Source organism: Ostrinia nubilalis, chromosome 20, assembly GCF_963855985.1.
Source record: "Ostrinia nubilalis chromosome 20, ilOstNubi1.1, whole genome shotgun sequence".
NCBI lineage: Eukaryota > Metazoa > Arthropoda > Insecta > Lepidoptera > Crambidae > Ostrinia > Ostrinia nubilalis.
This window is the reverse complement of record NC_087107.1, coordinates 6,247,972-6,265,314: the sequence shown is the minus strand read 5'-3', so window position 1 is coordinate 6,265,314 and position 17,343 is coordinate 6,247,972. Positions and strand designations below refer to the sequence as shown.

General features: G+C 39.1%; 1 protein-coding gene across 3 annotated transcripts in view; it reads left to right on the top strand.

Moving 5' to 3' along the window:
* The window catches only part of LOC135081737 (uncharacterized), a 34,932-nt gene extending 21,527 nt beyond the window's left edge, over positions 1-13,405 (top strand). For all 3 annotated transcript variants that reach the window (XM_063976521.1, XM_063976520.1, XM_063976522.1), the window contains 2 exons: positions 11,320-11,430; positions 11,812-13,405. In XM_063976521.1, the coding sequence (XP_063832591.1) occupies positions 11,320-11,430; positions 11,812-12,407 (707 nt within the window). In that variant the 3' untranslated portion in view covers positions 12,408-13,405. The remainder of the gene's footprint in view (positions 1-11,319; positions 11,431-11,811) is intronic.
* Positions 13,406-17,343: the final 3,938 nt, after the last annotated feature.

The following is a 17,343-nucleotide window of genomic DNA, read 5'->3' as shown; positions in this document are numbered from 1 at the left end:
CGCTTATTCATGAGAACACTGGTTTGTCTCCAGGTGAAAAGGCTCAATACCTTATAGGAAAACTTTCCGGAAAAGCACTTACAATTTGCTCGGGTATTCCACCTACTGGTGAGAACTATTACATAATTTGGAACAACCTATTAGAAAAATACCAAGACATAAGAGTACAAGCCTCTATGTATTTGGAACAGTTAATAAACTTCAAATCGCAATCTTTAGATGAATTTTTGGAACAGTATTGCTCAGCTGAAGCTGCCTTACGACGTTTACAGATTGATGACCTTTCCGATTTCATTTTGACTCATATTGCTCTCAGTAAATTAGACAAAGACACTCTAAATTTATTTGAACAATCCATTAAGCACGTAAAAATGCCTACGTTTAATGATCTCAAGACTTTTATAAAAGAACAGAATAAAATCCATACTTTACGCTTATGTTTTACGCAGAATAAGCCGTACGTTAATAATAAAACGAATTTCGCATCGCAGTCTAAAAACTCGAAACCGACACAGTCGTTTGTTTCTAATACAGCTTCTGGAGTAAAACCCAACCAACATTACTTCCAATCTCAACCGAATTCGCAAGGCTCATACACTCCATCCGCTGTACGCAAGAATTGTCAACTTTGTAAGACGGAACCTGAACATGCCCTGTTCAAATGCAGTTATTTTCTCTCGAAAAATGCGCCAACTCGCCACTCTTTAGTTACTAAATGTAACTTTTGTCTCAATTGTTTAGGCTTTCATAACATCAAAGATTGCAGATCTCAAAATCGTTGCTCAGTTTGCCAACGTAAACATCACACTCTTATTCATATAGATAATTTTAACATGAATAGACCTATGACGTCACAACAGCTGACTTGCAGCGCGACGCTTTCGCCGACCGACGCGTCCATGTCCGCGCCCGGTCCGGTCACGCCGCCGTTGCAATCGATGCCAACCAACAATGTGTCTCTCTCTGCAGTCACGCCGTCGATCGCTGATGAATCTAGTACCACGGTCTTATTACCCACCGCGTCAGTGTATACTTATGACAATAATAAGACGTGTCAAAAATTACGCGTGTTTCTAGACACAGGTTCGATGAGCAACTTTATCACAAATAAATGTTGTGCGCGACTGAACTTAAAAGTCAATCCGCTACCTACCACTATTTTGTACGCGCCAGCATTAAAACCTCATGCAATTCAAACTCATGTCACACTATTCTATCACTCATTCTGACAGTCCTTTTTCCTATCCTCTCCCTCCCACCTTCAGTCTCGCTCTCGCATCGCAACGCGCCGCTTCGCCTACCTATCTGGGCGTTAATACTAAATAAGTATCCAAAATAAACCAATTCAAATAAACACAAATCGCGCGCTAAACTCATCTCAATAAAATTCAAGTGTTTGTGAAAGTGAAAGAAGAACCAAGCTTGGACCGTCCTGTGGAGTCTGCTCAATCGAAGGTATCCCATCCCGTTCCTATCCCAATCTCCTACAACTCCTTTCTGGTCCTACCGAGCCGCATGGTTCATTTCCTATCCTTTACACTTACAGAAAATCACAACTACACATTTTCACGCATCCGTCATTTTGACAACTCTCTAGAAAATTCTAGAAAATTCGCTCGTTTGACACATTCTTTCTGGAAAGTTCGATTCGTTTGACATTTGGCACATTCTAGAAATTGCTATTCACTCAAACGTCAACTCGTTGTTTGTAAACACGTATATTTTTTAAATTCAATCTTTTAAAATTTTATTTCAATTCAATTTCAAATTCGCTTACATACGCTACGCATTTTATTTTCCTACTGGATTATAAATAAATACGCACAACTCAACTCATTTTTAACGCTAGCTCTCGTGCGTGTGTTTGCTCACCTACAATACAATGGAGGGAGTAAAACGCAAAATTAATTTGCTTGAAGCTAAAAAAGAAGCGCTTTTTCAGAGGGTTCAGGAACTATACGACCTCAGCCTAAAGGTCTCCGACCCTCAGATTGAACAAATTTTCATGTCTCGCATGCATTCGATTGAAAAAACAAGATCGGATTTTCTTGATACTATTGACGAACTTAATTTGTGTTATATGAAAAATGATGAGGAACTCAAACCTACATTTGCCGCACTCAACTCGTTTGACGATTTGTACTGTAACATCCTTTCGGTGCAAAGCTCCATCGCACAACTAAAGGCCAACACAGAGCGTCGCAAACAGGATTTCGTAAAAAAATTACCGCCTTTAGAACTAGTCTCTTTCGACGGAGCCCCTTCCAAGTGGCCCGTTTTCTACCAAAATTTTAAAACGCTTATTCATGAGAACACTGGTTTGTCTCCAGGTGAAAAGGCTCAATACTTAATAGGAAAACTTTCCGGAAAAGCACTTACAATTTGCTCGGGTATTCCACCTACTGGTGAGAACTATTACATAATTTGGAACAACCTATTAGAAAAATACCAAGACATAAGAGTACAAGCCTCTATGTATTTGGAACAGTTAATAAACTTCAAATCGCAATCTTTAGATGAATTTTTGGAACAGTATTGCTCAGCTGAAGCTGCCTTACGACGTTTACAGATTGATGACCTTTCCGATTTCATTTTGACTCATATTGCTCTCAGTAAATTAGACAAAGACACTCTAAATTTATTTGAACAATCCATTAAGCACGTAAAAATGCCTACGTTTAATGATCTCAAGACTTTTATAAAAGTACAAAATAAAATCCATGCTTTACGCTTATGTTTTACGCAGAATAAGCCGTACGTTAATAATAAAACGAATTTCGCATCGCAGTCTAAAAACTCGAAACCGACACAGTCGTTTGTTTCTAATACAGCTTCTGGAGTAAAACCCAATCAACATTACTTCCAATCTCAACCGAATTCGCAAGGCTCATACACTCCATCCACTGTACGCAAGAATTGTCAACTTTGTAAGACGGAACCTGAACATGCCCTGTTCAAATGCAGTTATTTTCGCTCGAAAAATGCGCCAACTCGCTACTCTTTAGTGAAAAAATGTAACTTTTGCCTCAATTGTTTGGGCTTTCATAATGTTAAATATTGCAAATCTCAAAATCGTTGCTCAGTTTGCCAACGTAAACATCACACTCTTATTCATATAGATAACTTTAACGTGAATAGACCTATGACGTCACAACAGCTGACTTGCAGCGCGACGCTTTCGCCGACCGACGCGTCCATGTCCGCGCCCGGTCCGGTCACGCCGCCGTTGCAATCGATGCCAACCAACAATGTATCTCTCTCTGCAGTCACGCCGTCGATCGCTGATGAATCTAGTACCACGGTCTTATTACCCACCGCGTCAGTGTATACTTATGACAATAATAAGACGTGTCAAAAATTACGCGTGTTTCTAGACACAGGTTCGATGAGCAACTTTATCACAAATAAATGTTGTGCGCGACTGAACTTAAAAGTCAATCCGCTACCTACCACTATTAAGGGCATAGGTCAGTCTGAAAGTGTGTCGCTAGGATATGTATCTTTCATAATTGCCTCACGCTTTGATCCCAGGTGTAAATACACTATTAACGCACGCGTCATTGATACAATAACCGATTATTTACCTAATGTAAAGGTTGACATAACCCAGTTATCGCATTTACAAGGTCTTCCTATGGCTGATGACAGCTTCGATATCCCTGCTGAAATCGATTGTTTGTTAGGCAATGAGATATTCCCGCTTCTTTTAGGTAGTAATAAAATAACTTCACCGCAATCCTCTGTCATCGCCATCGAAACCACGCTCGGATATCTCGCTATGGGACGCGCTCAGTGCTACTCAGCTCATTCACGCAATGATAATAAAGCATTCTTTTGCAATGTAGACTCGCACTCATTAGAATCACTCACGCAACGCTTTTGGGAGCTTGAAAGTGTACCTACTAAGAGACACATCAGCCCTGACGAGGAAATATGTGAAAACATTTTCCAATCAACTCATTCTCGCGACGACTCTGGGACTTATACAGTTTCTTTGCCATTTAAACTCGACCCATCAGAACTCGGCGATTCTTACTTTACTGCTAGGCGTCGCTTCTATAACTTAGAGAAAAAGTTAGACTCAACTCCAGGCTTACGCACTAACTATAATGAAAATATTCAAGACTGTATCGATCGCGGTTTTCTGTCAAAAGTCGAAAACGCATCGAATTCAGAGGAAAATACTCCAAATTATTATATACCTCATCATGCAGTATATCGACCAGATAAACTCACTTCAAAAACTCGAGTCGTTTTAGATGCAAGTTGTAAAACAACTTCGGGAAAGTCGTTAAATGATGTTCTTTACACTGGCCCAAACTTACAAAGTAATATTTTTGATCTTTTAATTAACTTACGCATTTTCTCAGTCGCTTTATCTGCTGATATTGAAAAGATGTATTTCTGTGTAAAGCTTGATCAAAATCACCACCCGTTTCAACGCATATTATTTCGATTTGATCCTGGATCACCGATTGATACTTATCAATACAATAGGGTTTCTTTTGGCGTTTCTAGCTCGCCTTACCTCGCTATGCGTGTCGTTCGCCAACTCGCTGAGGACGAGCGCGCGAATTATCCTATCGCCGCGTCTGAAGCTCAATCCTGTATGTATATGGACGATTATGTCTCATCGATGGACGGGTTAGAAAAAGCTGAACAATCTTACCACCAAATGGTTAAGATGTTCATGGCCGGGGGGTTTAAAATGGTTAAGTGGATCTCGAACAACCCTGAGCTTTTAAATAAGATTCCCGATTCGCATAAAAATCCACAGCTCGTCGATTTTGACACTGACTCAGAAATTACGACAAAAATCATAGGCATGCAGTGGCTTCCAAATGATGACGTTTTTCTTTACAAAATTAACTCTACTAACTCTGACCAATGCACAAAACGCACGATTCTCTCCGCAACCGCTAGATTATTCGACCCTTTGGGTTTGCTAGGCCCTGTGACAGCGTTTCTCAAACTCTTAATTCAAGAATGCTGGCAGCGCGAACTTGAATGGGATCAGCCAGTTCCAGACTCAATAAAAAATAAATGGAATCGGTTTGATAGTGAGATTAACTATTTATCGCAATTAAAAATACCTCGTCACATAGGAATCACCGCGGGTTGTCACGTCACTATCATGGGCTTCGCGGACGCCAGCGAAGTATGCTACGGAGCTGTAGTTTATGTGCGCGTGAGCTCTGATGCAGATTCACCCGGTGAAGTCTTTCTTATCGCATCCAAATCGCGCGTCGCGCCTTTAAAGAAAATATCTCTTGCGCGGCTTGAACTGTGCGCAGCGCTGCTCTTGACAAATCTTTTATTATCGGTTCGCGATAGTATAGAGAATCGTTATCCTGTTAACTCAATTTACGCATTTTCAGACTCGACTGTCACTCTCACGTGGATACATTCTCCCGCGTACAAATTTCACACATTTGTTGCGAATAGAATTACTGAAATTAATTCGAAACTCAACGCCAAAATTTGGTATCATGTTAATGGAAATGAAAATCCTGCAGATGTAATATCGCGACCTGTAACTCCTAAAGCATTATTAAATCAATTAAATTGGTTTCACTCTCCTCAATGGACAGCTCAGCCAATCTCGCAATGGCCTATCGAGCCATTTCAAGTTTCATCTAACAGTGTTCGACTGGAAGAGAAAACTATCGCTCTTGTTTCAGAGACAAACTCTCAATCGAACTCTCACTTTTTCGATCGATTAATTGATCGCATTTCCACGTACCCAAAATTATTACGCGCTACTGTGTACGTGTTACGCTTCGCTAAAATACTACGTTCAAACGGAGTGGTTACATCCTCTGATTTAGAACTCGCTGAACTCTATTTAGTACGCCATATACAGGCACTATTTTTTACTCAAGATATGCACGCAATTAAAAATAATAAACCCTTTAACAAATCGCTTCTTAAACTTAACCCTTTCATTGACTCTGATAATATACTTCGTGTCGGAGGTCGACTCACTCACTCTCAACTCAACTATGGACAAAAGCATCCAATCATTCTATCGCCTAAACATCGCTTCACTCAACTTTTAGTTGATTACTTTCATGTATGTAATTTACATACTGGTCCTTCACTTCTACTCAGTCTGCTTAGACAGAAATTTTGGATACTTTCCGCACGTAACTTAGTACGTCAAAGAGTGCATCAATGCAATATCTGTTTTCGTTTAAACCCTAAATCTACAAACCCTCTTATGGGCGACTTGCCATCATTTCGCGTTTCAGAAGCTAAAGCCTTTGTTTATACATCGGTCGATTATGCAGGTCCCTTCTTTATTACTCACATTCGCCGCAGAGGTGTTAAAAGCCAGAAGGCTTATATTTGTTTATTTTGCTGTCTTACAACTAAGGCTCTAAACATAGAGTTAGTTTCAGACTTAAGCTCTGATCTATTTCTCGCCGCTTTTCGTCGATTCATTTGTAGAAGAGGCCCCGTTTCCATGATATATAGCGACGGAGGTACTAACTTCATTGGCGCTAAACGCAAGCTTGACGAAATTTACGCTCTTTTAGAATCTGACTCTCACAAAAATTATTTAAGTTCACATTTGGCTGAACAACGCATTAAGTTTCTTCATAGTCCACCATATGGTCCGCACTTTAACGGCATCACGGAGATAAATGTTCGTTATGTAAAAACGCATCTTTATAAAGTTATTGGTCTTCAAGTGTTAACATACGAAGAGTTCAACACTGTACTTGTACAAATAGAAGGCTTATTGAATAGTAGACCATTGTGTGTTCTTAGCTCTGACCCATCTGATATATCCGCTCTCACTCCCAATCACTTTCTCAATATAACTCCACTGAAATTCTTACCAGTAGAGAATGTCTCTGATATTTCTGACAATCGGTTAACGCGTTATCAGTTAGTCAATAAATTAGTGCAAAGCTTTTGGCGTCGCTGGAGTCAGGAGTATTTAACTTCTCTACAACGCCGTGAAAAGTGGAATACGGTGACCAAACCGATAGATGTGGGCTCTGTTGTTGTTATAAAAGATGACAATGCGCATCCTCTTTGTTGGCCATTGGGTGTGGTTGTGGAAGTATATCCCGGAAAGGACAAAATCATTCGCACCTTAAAGATTCGCACTGCAACCGGTACTTATGTTCGGCCTGTAGTTAGAGTTTGTCCTCTTCCTTTACAGTAACTCAAATAATGCTCTTAATTTTAATATTTTTAACTTTATAAATAAGATTCGCATAAAAATCCACAGCTCGTCGATTTTGACACTGACTCAGAAATTACGACAAAAATCATAGGCATGCAGTGGCAACCTAATGATGACGTTTTTCTTTACAAAATTAACTCTACTAACTCTGACCAATGCACAAAACGCACGATTCTTTCCGCAACCGCTAGATTATTCGACCCTTTGGGTTTGCTAGGCCCTGTGACAGCGTTTCTCAAACTTTTAATTCAAGAATGCTGGCAGCGCGAACTTGAATGGGATCAGCCAGTTCCAGACTCAATAAAAAATAAATGGAATCGGTTTGATAGTGAGATTAACTATTTATCGCAATTAAAAATATCTCGTCATATAGGAATCACCGCGGGTTGTCACGTCACTATCATGGGCTTCGCGGACGCCAGCGAAGTATGCTACGGAGCTGTAGTTTATGTGCGCGTGAGCTCTGATGCAGATTCACCCGGTGAAGTCTTTCTTATCGCATCCAAATCGCGCGTCGCGCCTTTAAAGAAAATATCTCTTGCGCGGCTTGAACTGTGCGCAGCGCTGCTCTTGACAAATCTTTTATTATCGGTTCGCGATAGTATAGAGAATCGTTATCCTGTTAACTCAATTTACGCATTTTCAGACTCGACTGTCACTCTCACGTGGATACATTCTCCCGCGTACACATTTCACACATTTGTTGCGAATAGAATTACTGAAATTAATTCGAAACTCAACGCAAAAATTTGGCATCATGTTAATGGAAATGAAAATCCTGCAGATGTAATATCGCGACCTGTAACTCCTAAAGCATTATTAAATCAATTAAATTGGTTTCACTCTCCTCAATGGACAGCTCAGCCAATCTCACAATGGCCTATCGAGCCATTTCAAGTTTCATCTAACAGTGTTCGACTGGAAGAGAAAACTATCGCTCTTGTTTCAGAGACAAACTCTCAATCGAACTCTCACCCTTTCGATCGATTAATTGATCGCATTTCCACGTACCCAAAATTATTACGCGCTACTGTGTACGTGTTACGCTTCGCTAAAATACTACGTTCAAACGGAGTGGTTACATCCTCTGATTTAGAACTCGCTGAACTCTATTTAGTACGCCATATACAGGCACTATTTTTTACTCAAGATATGCACGCAATTAAAAATAATAAACCCTTTAACAAATCGCTTCTCAAACTTAACCCTTTCATTGACTCTGATAATATACTTCGTGTCGGAGGTCGACTCACTCACTCTCAACTCAACTATGGACAAAAGCATCCAATCATTCTATCGCCTAAACATCGCTTCACTCAACTTTTAGTTGATTACTTTCATGTATGTAATTTACATACTGGTCCTTCACTTCTACTCAGTCTACTTAGACAGAAATTTTGGATACTTTCCGCACGTAACTTAGTACGTCAAAGAGTGCATCAATGCAATATCTGTTTTCGTTTAAACCCTAAATCTACAAACCCTCTTATGGGCGACTTGCCATCATTTCGCGTTTCAGAAGCTAAAGCCTTTGTTTATACATCGGTCGATTATGCAGGTCCCTTCTTTATTACTCACATTCGCCGCAGAGGTGTTAAAAGCCAGAAGGCTTATATTTGTTTATTTTGCTGTCTTACAACTAAGGCTCTACACATAGAGTTAGTTTCAGACTTAAGCTCTGATCTATTTCTCGCCGCTTTTCGTCGATTCATTTGTAGAAGAGGCCCCGTTTCCATGATATATAGCGACGGAGGTACTAACTTCATTGGCGCTAAACGCAAGCTTGACGAAATTTACGCTCTTTTAGAATCTGACTCTCACAAAAATTATTTAAGTTCACATTTGGCTGAACAACGCATTAAGTTTCTTCATAGTCCACCATATGGTCCGCACTTTAACGGCATCACAGAGATAAATGTTCGTTATGTAAAAACGCATCTTTATAAAGTTATTGGTCTTCAAGTGTTAACATACGAAGAGTTCAACACTGTACTTGTACAAATAGAAGGCTTATTGAATAGTAGACCATTGTGTGTTCTTAGCTCTGACCCATCTGATATATCCGCTCTCACTCCCAATCACTTTCTCAATATAACTCCACTGAAATTCTTACCAGTAGAGAATGTCTCTGATATTTCTGACAATCGGTTAACGCGTTATCAGTTAGTCAATAAATTAGTGCAAAGCTTTTGGCGTCGCTGGAGTCAGGAGTATTTAACTTCTCTACAACGCCGTGAAAAGTGGAATACGGTGACCAAACCGATAGATGTGGGCTCTGTTGTTGTTATAAAAGATGACAATGCGCATCCTCTTTGTTGGCCATTGGGTGTGGTTGTGGAAGTATATCCCGGAAAGGACAAAATCATTCGCACCTTAAAGATTCGCACTGCAACCGGTATTTATGTTCGGCCTGTAGTTAGAGTTTGTCCTCTTCCTTTACAGTAACTCAAATAATGCTTTTAACTTTAATTTTTCTTTAACTTCAATTTAACTCAACTTTAACTTTAATTTAACTCAACTTTAACTTTAATTTAACTCAACTTTAACGCTTATTTAACTCAAATTTAACTCGTTTAGTTCTCTCTAACGCATGCTTTTTTGCGTTTTTTAACTTTATTTTTTTTTACAAACGCTACTCAATCTAGAGGAAGACCTCTAGGCCGGGGGAGTTGTACGCGCCAGCATTTCGCGTTTCAGAAGCTAAAGCCTTTGTTTATACATCGGTCGATTATGCAGGTCCCTTCTTTATTACTCACATTCGCCGCAGAGGTGTTAAAAGCCAGAAGGCTTATATTTGTTTATTTTGCTGTCTTACAACTAAGGCTATAAACGAAATATATTTGATATTTCAGGATATTACTTATTACAATATTACATACTTAAATTTTATCTATGGAAAAACTTATTTTCTTACAGTTCGTTCGTTTAGTAGGTACTTATTATTCTGTGGTTTCAGCTATAAATCCACTACTGGACAAAGGCCTTAACTTTCTCACAGTGTTGTAGGTTGATTGAAATCGGATATTATCTTAAAATACCTTTACAGGCATTTTAATGGAGTGGAAGGATTTAAATTTGGTTAAATTGGGGGATTAACTGTCAAATCTCTCTGAAACCGAGTAGTTTTGAAACTTTCCAAACTTGTTAAATCCACTAATTGTCTAGACCATTGTGTAAAATGCCTCCAGTGCCGACGGTGTGTTAATATTCCCAAATTGTATTTACCTCCAATTTAGCTAATGATATGGAAAGAGGTTTTGCGGAATGGCGATACGCCGTTAAGTTTTATTGAGGCAATTTTATTTCATTGGCGCAAAGGTATAATCTACTCAGCCTATAAAATACGTGATTTACTGTGAATAGATAAAAATGTATTTTTCTCGTTATGTTTTATTTCAAAAGATGATTGATGTTTGTAACAATGAGAGCTGGTTATTTCGTTGTCTACTATTATATTGATACGAACTCAGTCACGTGCGAGAGTAAAGGCTTGTTAAACAAAACTTTTCGTTTGGTAGAGCAATAAACATTATTCCATAAGTTTGCGCCCGTCTAGCTCGTTAAGTTTAATTCCGAAGCACAAACAAAGGTGGCGCGGGACAATGAGAGATATTAAGGAAGCCACGAGCTCTCACGAACATACGTCTGATAGCTGCGAAGTTGGCGAGTTGTTGGAAGTTAGGAAGGGTTCACACCGCGGCGCAAAAACAACTCTGTTTGTCTGACAAGTGCTGTGTCAAAGCAGCGCTTCCGACTCACGCCGAGCCTGTAAGCAATTACTTAACTAATACATAATATATCATGTTTATTCTACCCCCGTCTACTGAATAAACTTTAAGGATCCTCCTATCTTTGTAATTACATGACGCTGTGTAACTATAATTATGTTTTCGTAGGGAACCGCCTTGGGAACTCACGGATTCTCCATTTCATTATTCATGTATTTGGTTGGCCGCAGCCACACACTTCCACAATTTCTGTTTTCTCCTCGGCTTGTTTATTTGGATATGGCTAATTACGAGGAACACATTTATTATTAATGTGTTGACTAAAGGAAACTGGGATGATCCGAGGTTAGAAGCTACGTGTATTTTGTGTTGTAATGTTTTTGTTTTGTCTAGATGCAGCGCTACGCCGCTGCTACCACTGCGCCGCCAACGGCACCGCCTGCCACGCCACGGTGGAATGCCCCGGCGACCGCCCGCTGTGCGCTACCTCAGCTGTCGTACCAAGTTCGTACAACTTATTATTCTAGAAATATTATCCACTATTATAATTATACTGCTGAAATGAGTCATAAGTTTATACTCAGTGACTGCTGTCATCAACTATGATGTTATTCCAAATCATTAGACCTACACACGCAGGTACTCGTAATGCTCTAATAATATTAATGTCACAACCCCAACCACGGCGTGCGAACAAGATTTATAATGCCCTGATAACCGCGATATGGACTATTTCCGGTGTCACACTGAATACTAACAACCATCTTGCTAGCATGTATATCAGACCCTAATGTGACATCTTTATGACGACATAAGTAACTAAAAGTTATTGACACATGTATGTATGTTCTCAACATTTAATTAAAACAATATTTTATTCCACAGATTACTCGTCGTCGCTTCATTGCGCCGCTGCCTCGAAGACACCGTGCTCCTTGACACGTTCCTCAGGCACATTCACATTGACATGTGTATGCGCAGATGACCTGTGCAACTCTGCATTCTCCAAAGAACTACAGAACCAACTGCTTGAGTTCTCGAAGTCTAACGTCACAAACAACAACTCATCTGATTACACGGACATGTTCTTCAAATCGCACTCATTCGCCAATGTGACTGAAGATAAGCTCTACAAGACAATAACGGTTGAAGTAGTAAAGACCACAGAAGCGCCTAAACATAACGTGACAAACCCGACAACTGTGAGCACTGCAGCACACACACGCACGACCATATCGCATCCTGTGGAAGTGAATCTACCGCACGCAGAAGCTTTTAAGCATGAGCCTACTGCTCTCTCCGATGACGACGAGGACGCGTCAGAAGGCAGCGGCTCCTACGAGGAGACGAGGTCCCAGCGACAGCCCGCCTCGGCCCCGGCGGCGCCCAGCTCCTACCTCCCAGCAAACGAAAATAAAGCGCCTCCTTTAACCGCCACTCTCCTGATTGGCGCACCCATATTAATGTACTTCGTAGCGTAAAAACCTACCTTTATGTTTCATTTTGAAAGAAAACAAATATGATAAGAGATTTATAAATTATATTATGTATCTACATTCCCAGTGAATTTAAATGAATTAGTAGTGATTACCTATTGGGATCAAGTAAGAACGTTTTGTAATCCAATTAGAGTATTAAGTTTTAATACTTTCAGAAGTTAATTTCAAACCAATTTAGAGGAACTTGTCTTATATCCGAATTCAGCTTAAGCTATCAATTTACTTTATTAGTCACTCCATTACATCGTGTATTGCCTTTTCAGTTCGTATTTTCACGTGAATTTGTGATACTGAAACTACGTGCCAAACGTAGCGTTGTAAATACAGATAGACAGTTTTATTTAGCAGGCGACGAAAACGGTGTTCAATTTAGAGCGAAGTAGGTAGTCATACGGTTGCAAAATCACCGTAGGCTCTTTTAGATAAGTTGAATAGCATTCGTTCCACTGTAGATTTGGAATTTGTCGTTTAATTAGAGTTAAAATACAAAGTTGTACAAAGTACGGTCCCATTTAATATTAAACTCGAAGCCTCAATGGAGTAGGCGGACTACATTGATATTATAGTCATCTTTTGGAGTTTAAATCCTTTTAGATACCTTTTACACCATAGCAATACCCTGCTGGTTCGCGTCTTCTTTAATTAGAAATAAAAACTCACCATTAAGGTAAGCGAATCAAGACTATACAGCACTTTTTCTCATCACTAAGTTATGGATGAACTTACTTAAAAATAGCGATATCTTAGTACTTCCAATACTCTAACAAAATTTTACTGTTGCTGATAAATAGAAATAATTAAAAAATAAGGGGGGTGCTTTCACGATGCGTTATTTTGGTAGTTTTTAAAACGGAATATACTGACGTGCATAATAAGAATGTGTTCAGTGAGACGACCGCACATCTTCATTCGTAGGTAGAGTCAATTACCACCAATCACGATCGATTAAACTATGTTTAATTTAATGTTGTTGTGATTTAAATAAAGTATGACTATAAAATACTAATTTGTTTACTTTAATCCCAATCGTGTCTGCTTATTCACATTTTAATATTCATAAAACTAAAACGCCTTTAAGAATACAAGGTCTTAGCTGTGCCTTAGTGATACCTACATTTATTGAAAATTATGTCTGAGAACAAAAAAATAATAATAATTTTAATTATTTAGAATACGGATCCTACGAGTTTAAAATTCTACTCTTCATTACGATTATCGTTTTCAGCCAAATGACGTCCACTGCTGGACAAAGGCCTCCCCCAAGGTTTTCCACAATGAACGGTCCTGCGCTGCCCGCATCCAGGCTCTTCCCGCGACCTTCACCAGATCGTCGGTCCACCTAGTAGGAGGCCTGCCCACGCTACGTCTTCCATTACGATTATAATATAGTAAAATGTATAACAAGCTTACGGAGGAAGAAAGTGGCTTTAGTGTAGTGCCCCCTTATCAAGCCTTTGTTTAGCTAAGCAGATTTTAAACTAATTTCAGTATCTCATTAATTTTTTGAATACGAGTACTGTTATAGCTCGACGCTTATATGAAGGCAATTTCAGGTAAGTAGATTACATAACTAGAGTAATAAAGGTATCGCTTTTTATGGGTTATAAACAGGAATTCCTTTAACGAAATAATAATGATTATATTTTTAGTATCACGGGTGCACCTATAGGTAATAGGAGAGAGTTAATGTGATGTGAATAAATTAAAATATGTCTTCAGTTTGGATATGCTCTATCCATTCATCATCATCATTTCTGCCACAGGATGTCCACTGCTGAACAAAAGCCTCTCCCAATGATTTCCACATCGCCCGGTTGGTAGCGAAAAAATCTCGGAAATCTTTAATGCAGTTCTATTTCTTTTCAAACATAAAGAAATGTTTTCTTTGAGTTATCTATTCGGTTTTATTGGCGGTCAAGCTGTAGATCCTGGCTACACAGGAGTTGCAGTAGTGGGAAGTTGGGAACGAGAGGTGGGAATAGTCCCGTATCTACAGTATTAAGAGTACTTTCTCTCCAGGTGGCATTACAAAATTCTATCCCGTATAATATAAACTGAATGGCCGCGCTAGAGTCCTCTTAAGTCGTGCCAACTAAAATTAACTTTGAGTAAGGTTGCCTAATGGAGTGTTGTCTGGGGTATATTAATTTGTCTTGGGAATAAATACAAAGAGTGAGTCATCGTTCGTTAGTATTTGCTTATTATATCTTCTTTATTCTTTTAGTTTTCTTCATCTTCTTACATCTCTTCTTTATATTGTCACACTGGGTCTCATTTGGGCGGCCATACGACTGTGTGAAGATAAGAAATTACTTTTAGTCCTCCTAACCAGACTAGATACAATCTAGACTAGATCAATAAAATAAAGTGTTTTGATGTCCCTACTTGAGGTTACAGAAGTGTAGTATCCTAGCGATGGGTCACTAAAATACTCTTCAATCATATAAAGCTATTACTTTTACTGTTTTCCTTCAAATAATTCATATTCATACCCATCATGTTGCCCGTAAAGAATATTCAGAATTAATAAACACACACATAAAGCCGTACAATTTACATGCAGGTCGAAATTCTCGTTTCGCCCTATTCAAAGCAAACGTACATAAACAGCGACACAATACCCTATTTGTTCCTTCATGCGACCCGACCGTCCGGCTTCCCTGTGTTGAGTTGGCTATTTATATTTTACAATCATTATGAGCCATTCGGAAACTCACTCAACGTGAATATCTACATAATGTACGAGACTCGTATGTTTCGTACAGGAGCTAAAATCGATGGCGCTGTAGCTTGAATAGCTGGTAATAAAGATTCAATTGAAGATCCTTATTCATCAACGCGATTCTGTGATTAGACTCAAACTTTTCGACATTCGTTTTTAGTTTTCCGTAGCCAAATGGTTGTCGTATGCAAGTATCGACTCTTACTGCTAATTAAGAGTCTTATCGTATTGTACCTAATAAATAAAAAGAGTAGGCCTACCTACTGACTTAATAACACCTAGGCTAAACTCTTAGACCCAGAAAGCTAGGAACAAGGACTAAAAATACTAAAGGGTTTGATAAAGAAGCACGTGTTTTAAAGTTTTCTTAAATTCCACCAGAAAGGTTGAAACGGGTATTCAGTCATTATTTTAGCTAGAGTGACAAAGGCTATATTTCTATGACAGACTAAAATTCATGCAGGCAAAACCACAGCCAAAAGCTAGTATGTACTAAATTATATAGGTCTTCATTGGCCCAGATAAGAGCTGGAATCTGGTGACCCTAGCGCCGGAAGTGCGCGTGCTCAGCGGTTGGGCGCGTAAGCGGTTGCAGGTTGTTCCGGCCTCGGGCGGTTGGACAGTTGTAATTGCGTTTCGTTCCACGATACGTTTCCTGCTTTGATTTCAAATGATAATTAGTTTCGTTACTTCGCACTGAGGCTGGAAAGCGATGAGCTGTGAAAAGCTGATGTTACAAAAATAAATGAACTCCCAAAAATATTTTGTTACAGACCATTAAATATTTCAGCCCTAAAATAGAGGTTTGGGTGTTTTGTTCATTTAATAATATGTAGTATCGTACTCGTACATATAGTGATATATTTCAAACCATCGTTATTTTGTTTGTTTATCGTTCAATGTTAATCTTGGCTACATTATTTGGGTAAGAAATTAATCGCTAGACACATTACAAGCATTAGGTAGGTCAAGTAGAGGATCTCGTTTGTACTGAGATAGGTTTCAGTAAACCAGGGCGATTCCTTTTCATTCCAATCACAAAGCTTCTCCACTCGAAGTCACGTTTCAAAAAATAATGTTCGTTTTTATGCTCTGAAGCTCTAAGTGCTGTGGTCGATAGCGGATTTTATAAACGAGCAGTAGTTTGCGATTACAGTTGAAAAATGCTGAACACTCAACACTTCTGGACCACTCCGGTCTGCCCCGAGAATTATGTTGCTAACTAATCTTACTATTGTGTCCTGTTGACGACAAGAAAAAAACCTTCAGGCCAAAACACAAATCTTAATGAATGGAAAGTTTTACGAAACATTCTTAATTTATATTTAAAAACGTTTATTTTTAGTGCCGAAACAAAGAAATCAGGTATTTCTTCTACCAACCGAAATATAATTATGATTCTGCATTTTATCGGTAGTTAGTAATATGTGCTTGTTCTAGATAAGTAACTAATAATAAAAGGATTAGAGGATTGATAGCTCATATTTGAGGGTTATCAAGTTTGCTATAATAAGTTAAACAATGTTTTAAAAGCAACCGTGTTGGGATTACTTAAGTAGGAAGGAAATTCCATCACGAGAACTGCAAACAACTGCATTACTTATTTGGTTATTTTTTTGCACAGTCGAGCACAATAAGGATTCTATTCCGTTTTCGATTCGGGCGGAATGAGTGCTTAACGGCGGAGTATCTATCAAGCTGTCGGCGCTCCGGCGTCGATAGTTCTCAGTTGCACTCCAGAGAACACTCGCCGGATTAGGGCAAGTGTCCACTAAAGGGGACGCGAACAACGGCTCTTAAAGACCCCTGTGGAGCTGAACATTTATGGGAACAAAACCCACTGAAATAGAGCCCTGTGGAGTAACGGCTGAAGTTTACTGGCATTGCCTAGTGCTTAGGCGATATTCACGGTTTATATTTTACCCGCGAAGGCAACTGACAAAGAATAAAGGAATTGTTGTTACAATGCCCGCCACTGGGCAGAGTTCTTGTGGTTTTCTTTTAGTATTGTTTCCGCGCGGATTTTTACGGTAAGGTAAGTATAAAAGTAAGTATTAAGTATAAAGCAGTTTCTAGTATTATAAACCCTCTTATTTACACTTACTAAAACTCTTATTATTACTTATTTATTTAACACAAGTGGTTGTAAATAATGGGACTAGAATCTAGAGATACATCATTAGGACATATCTTTTT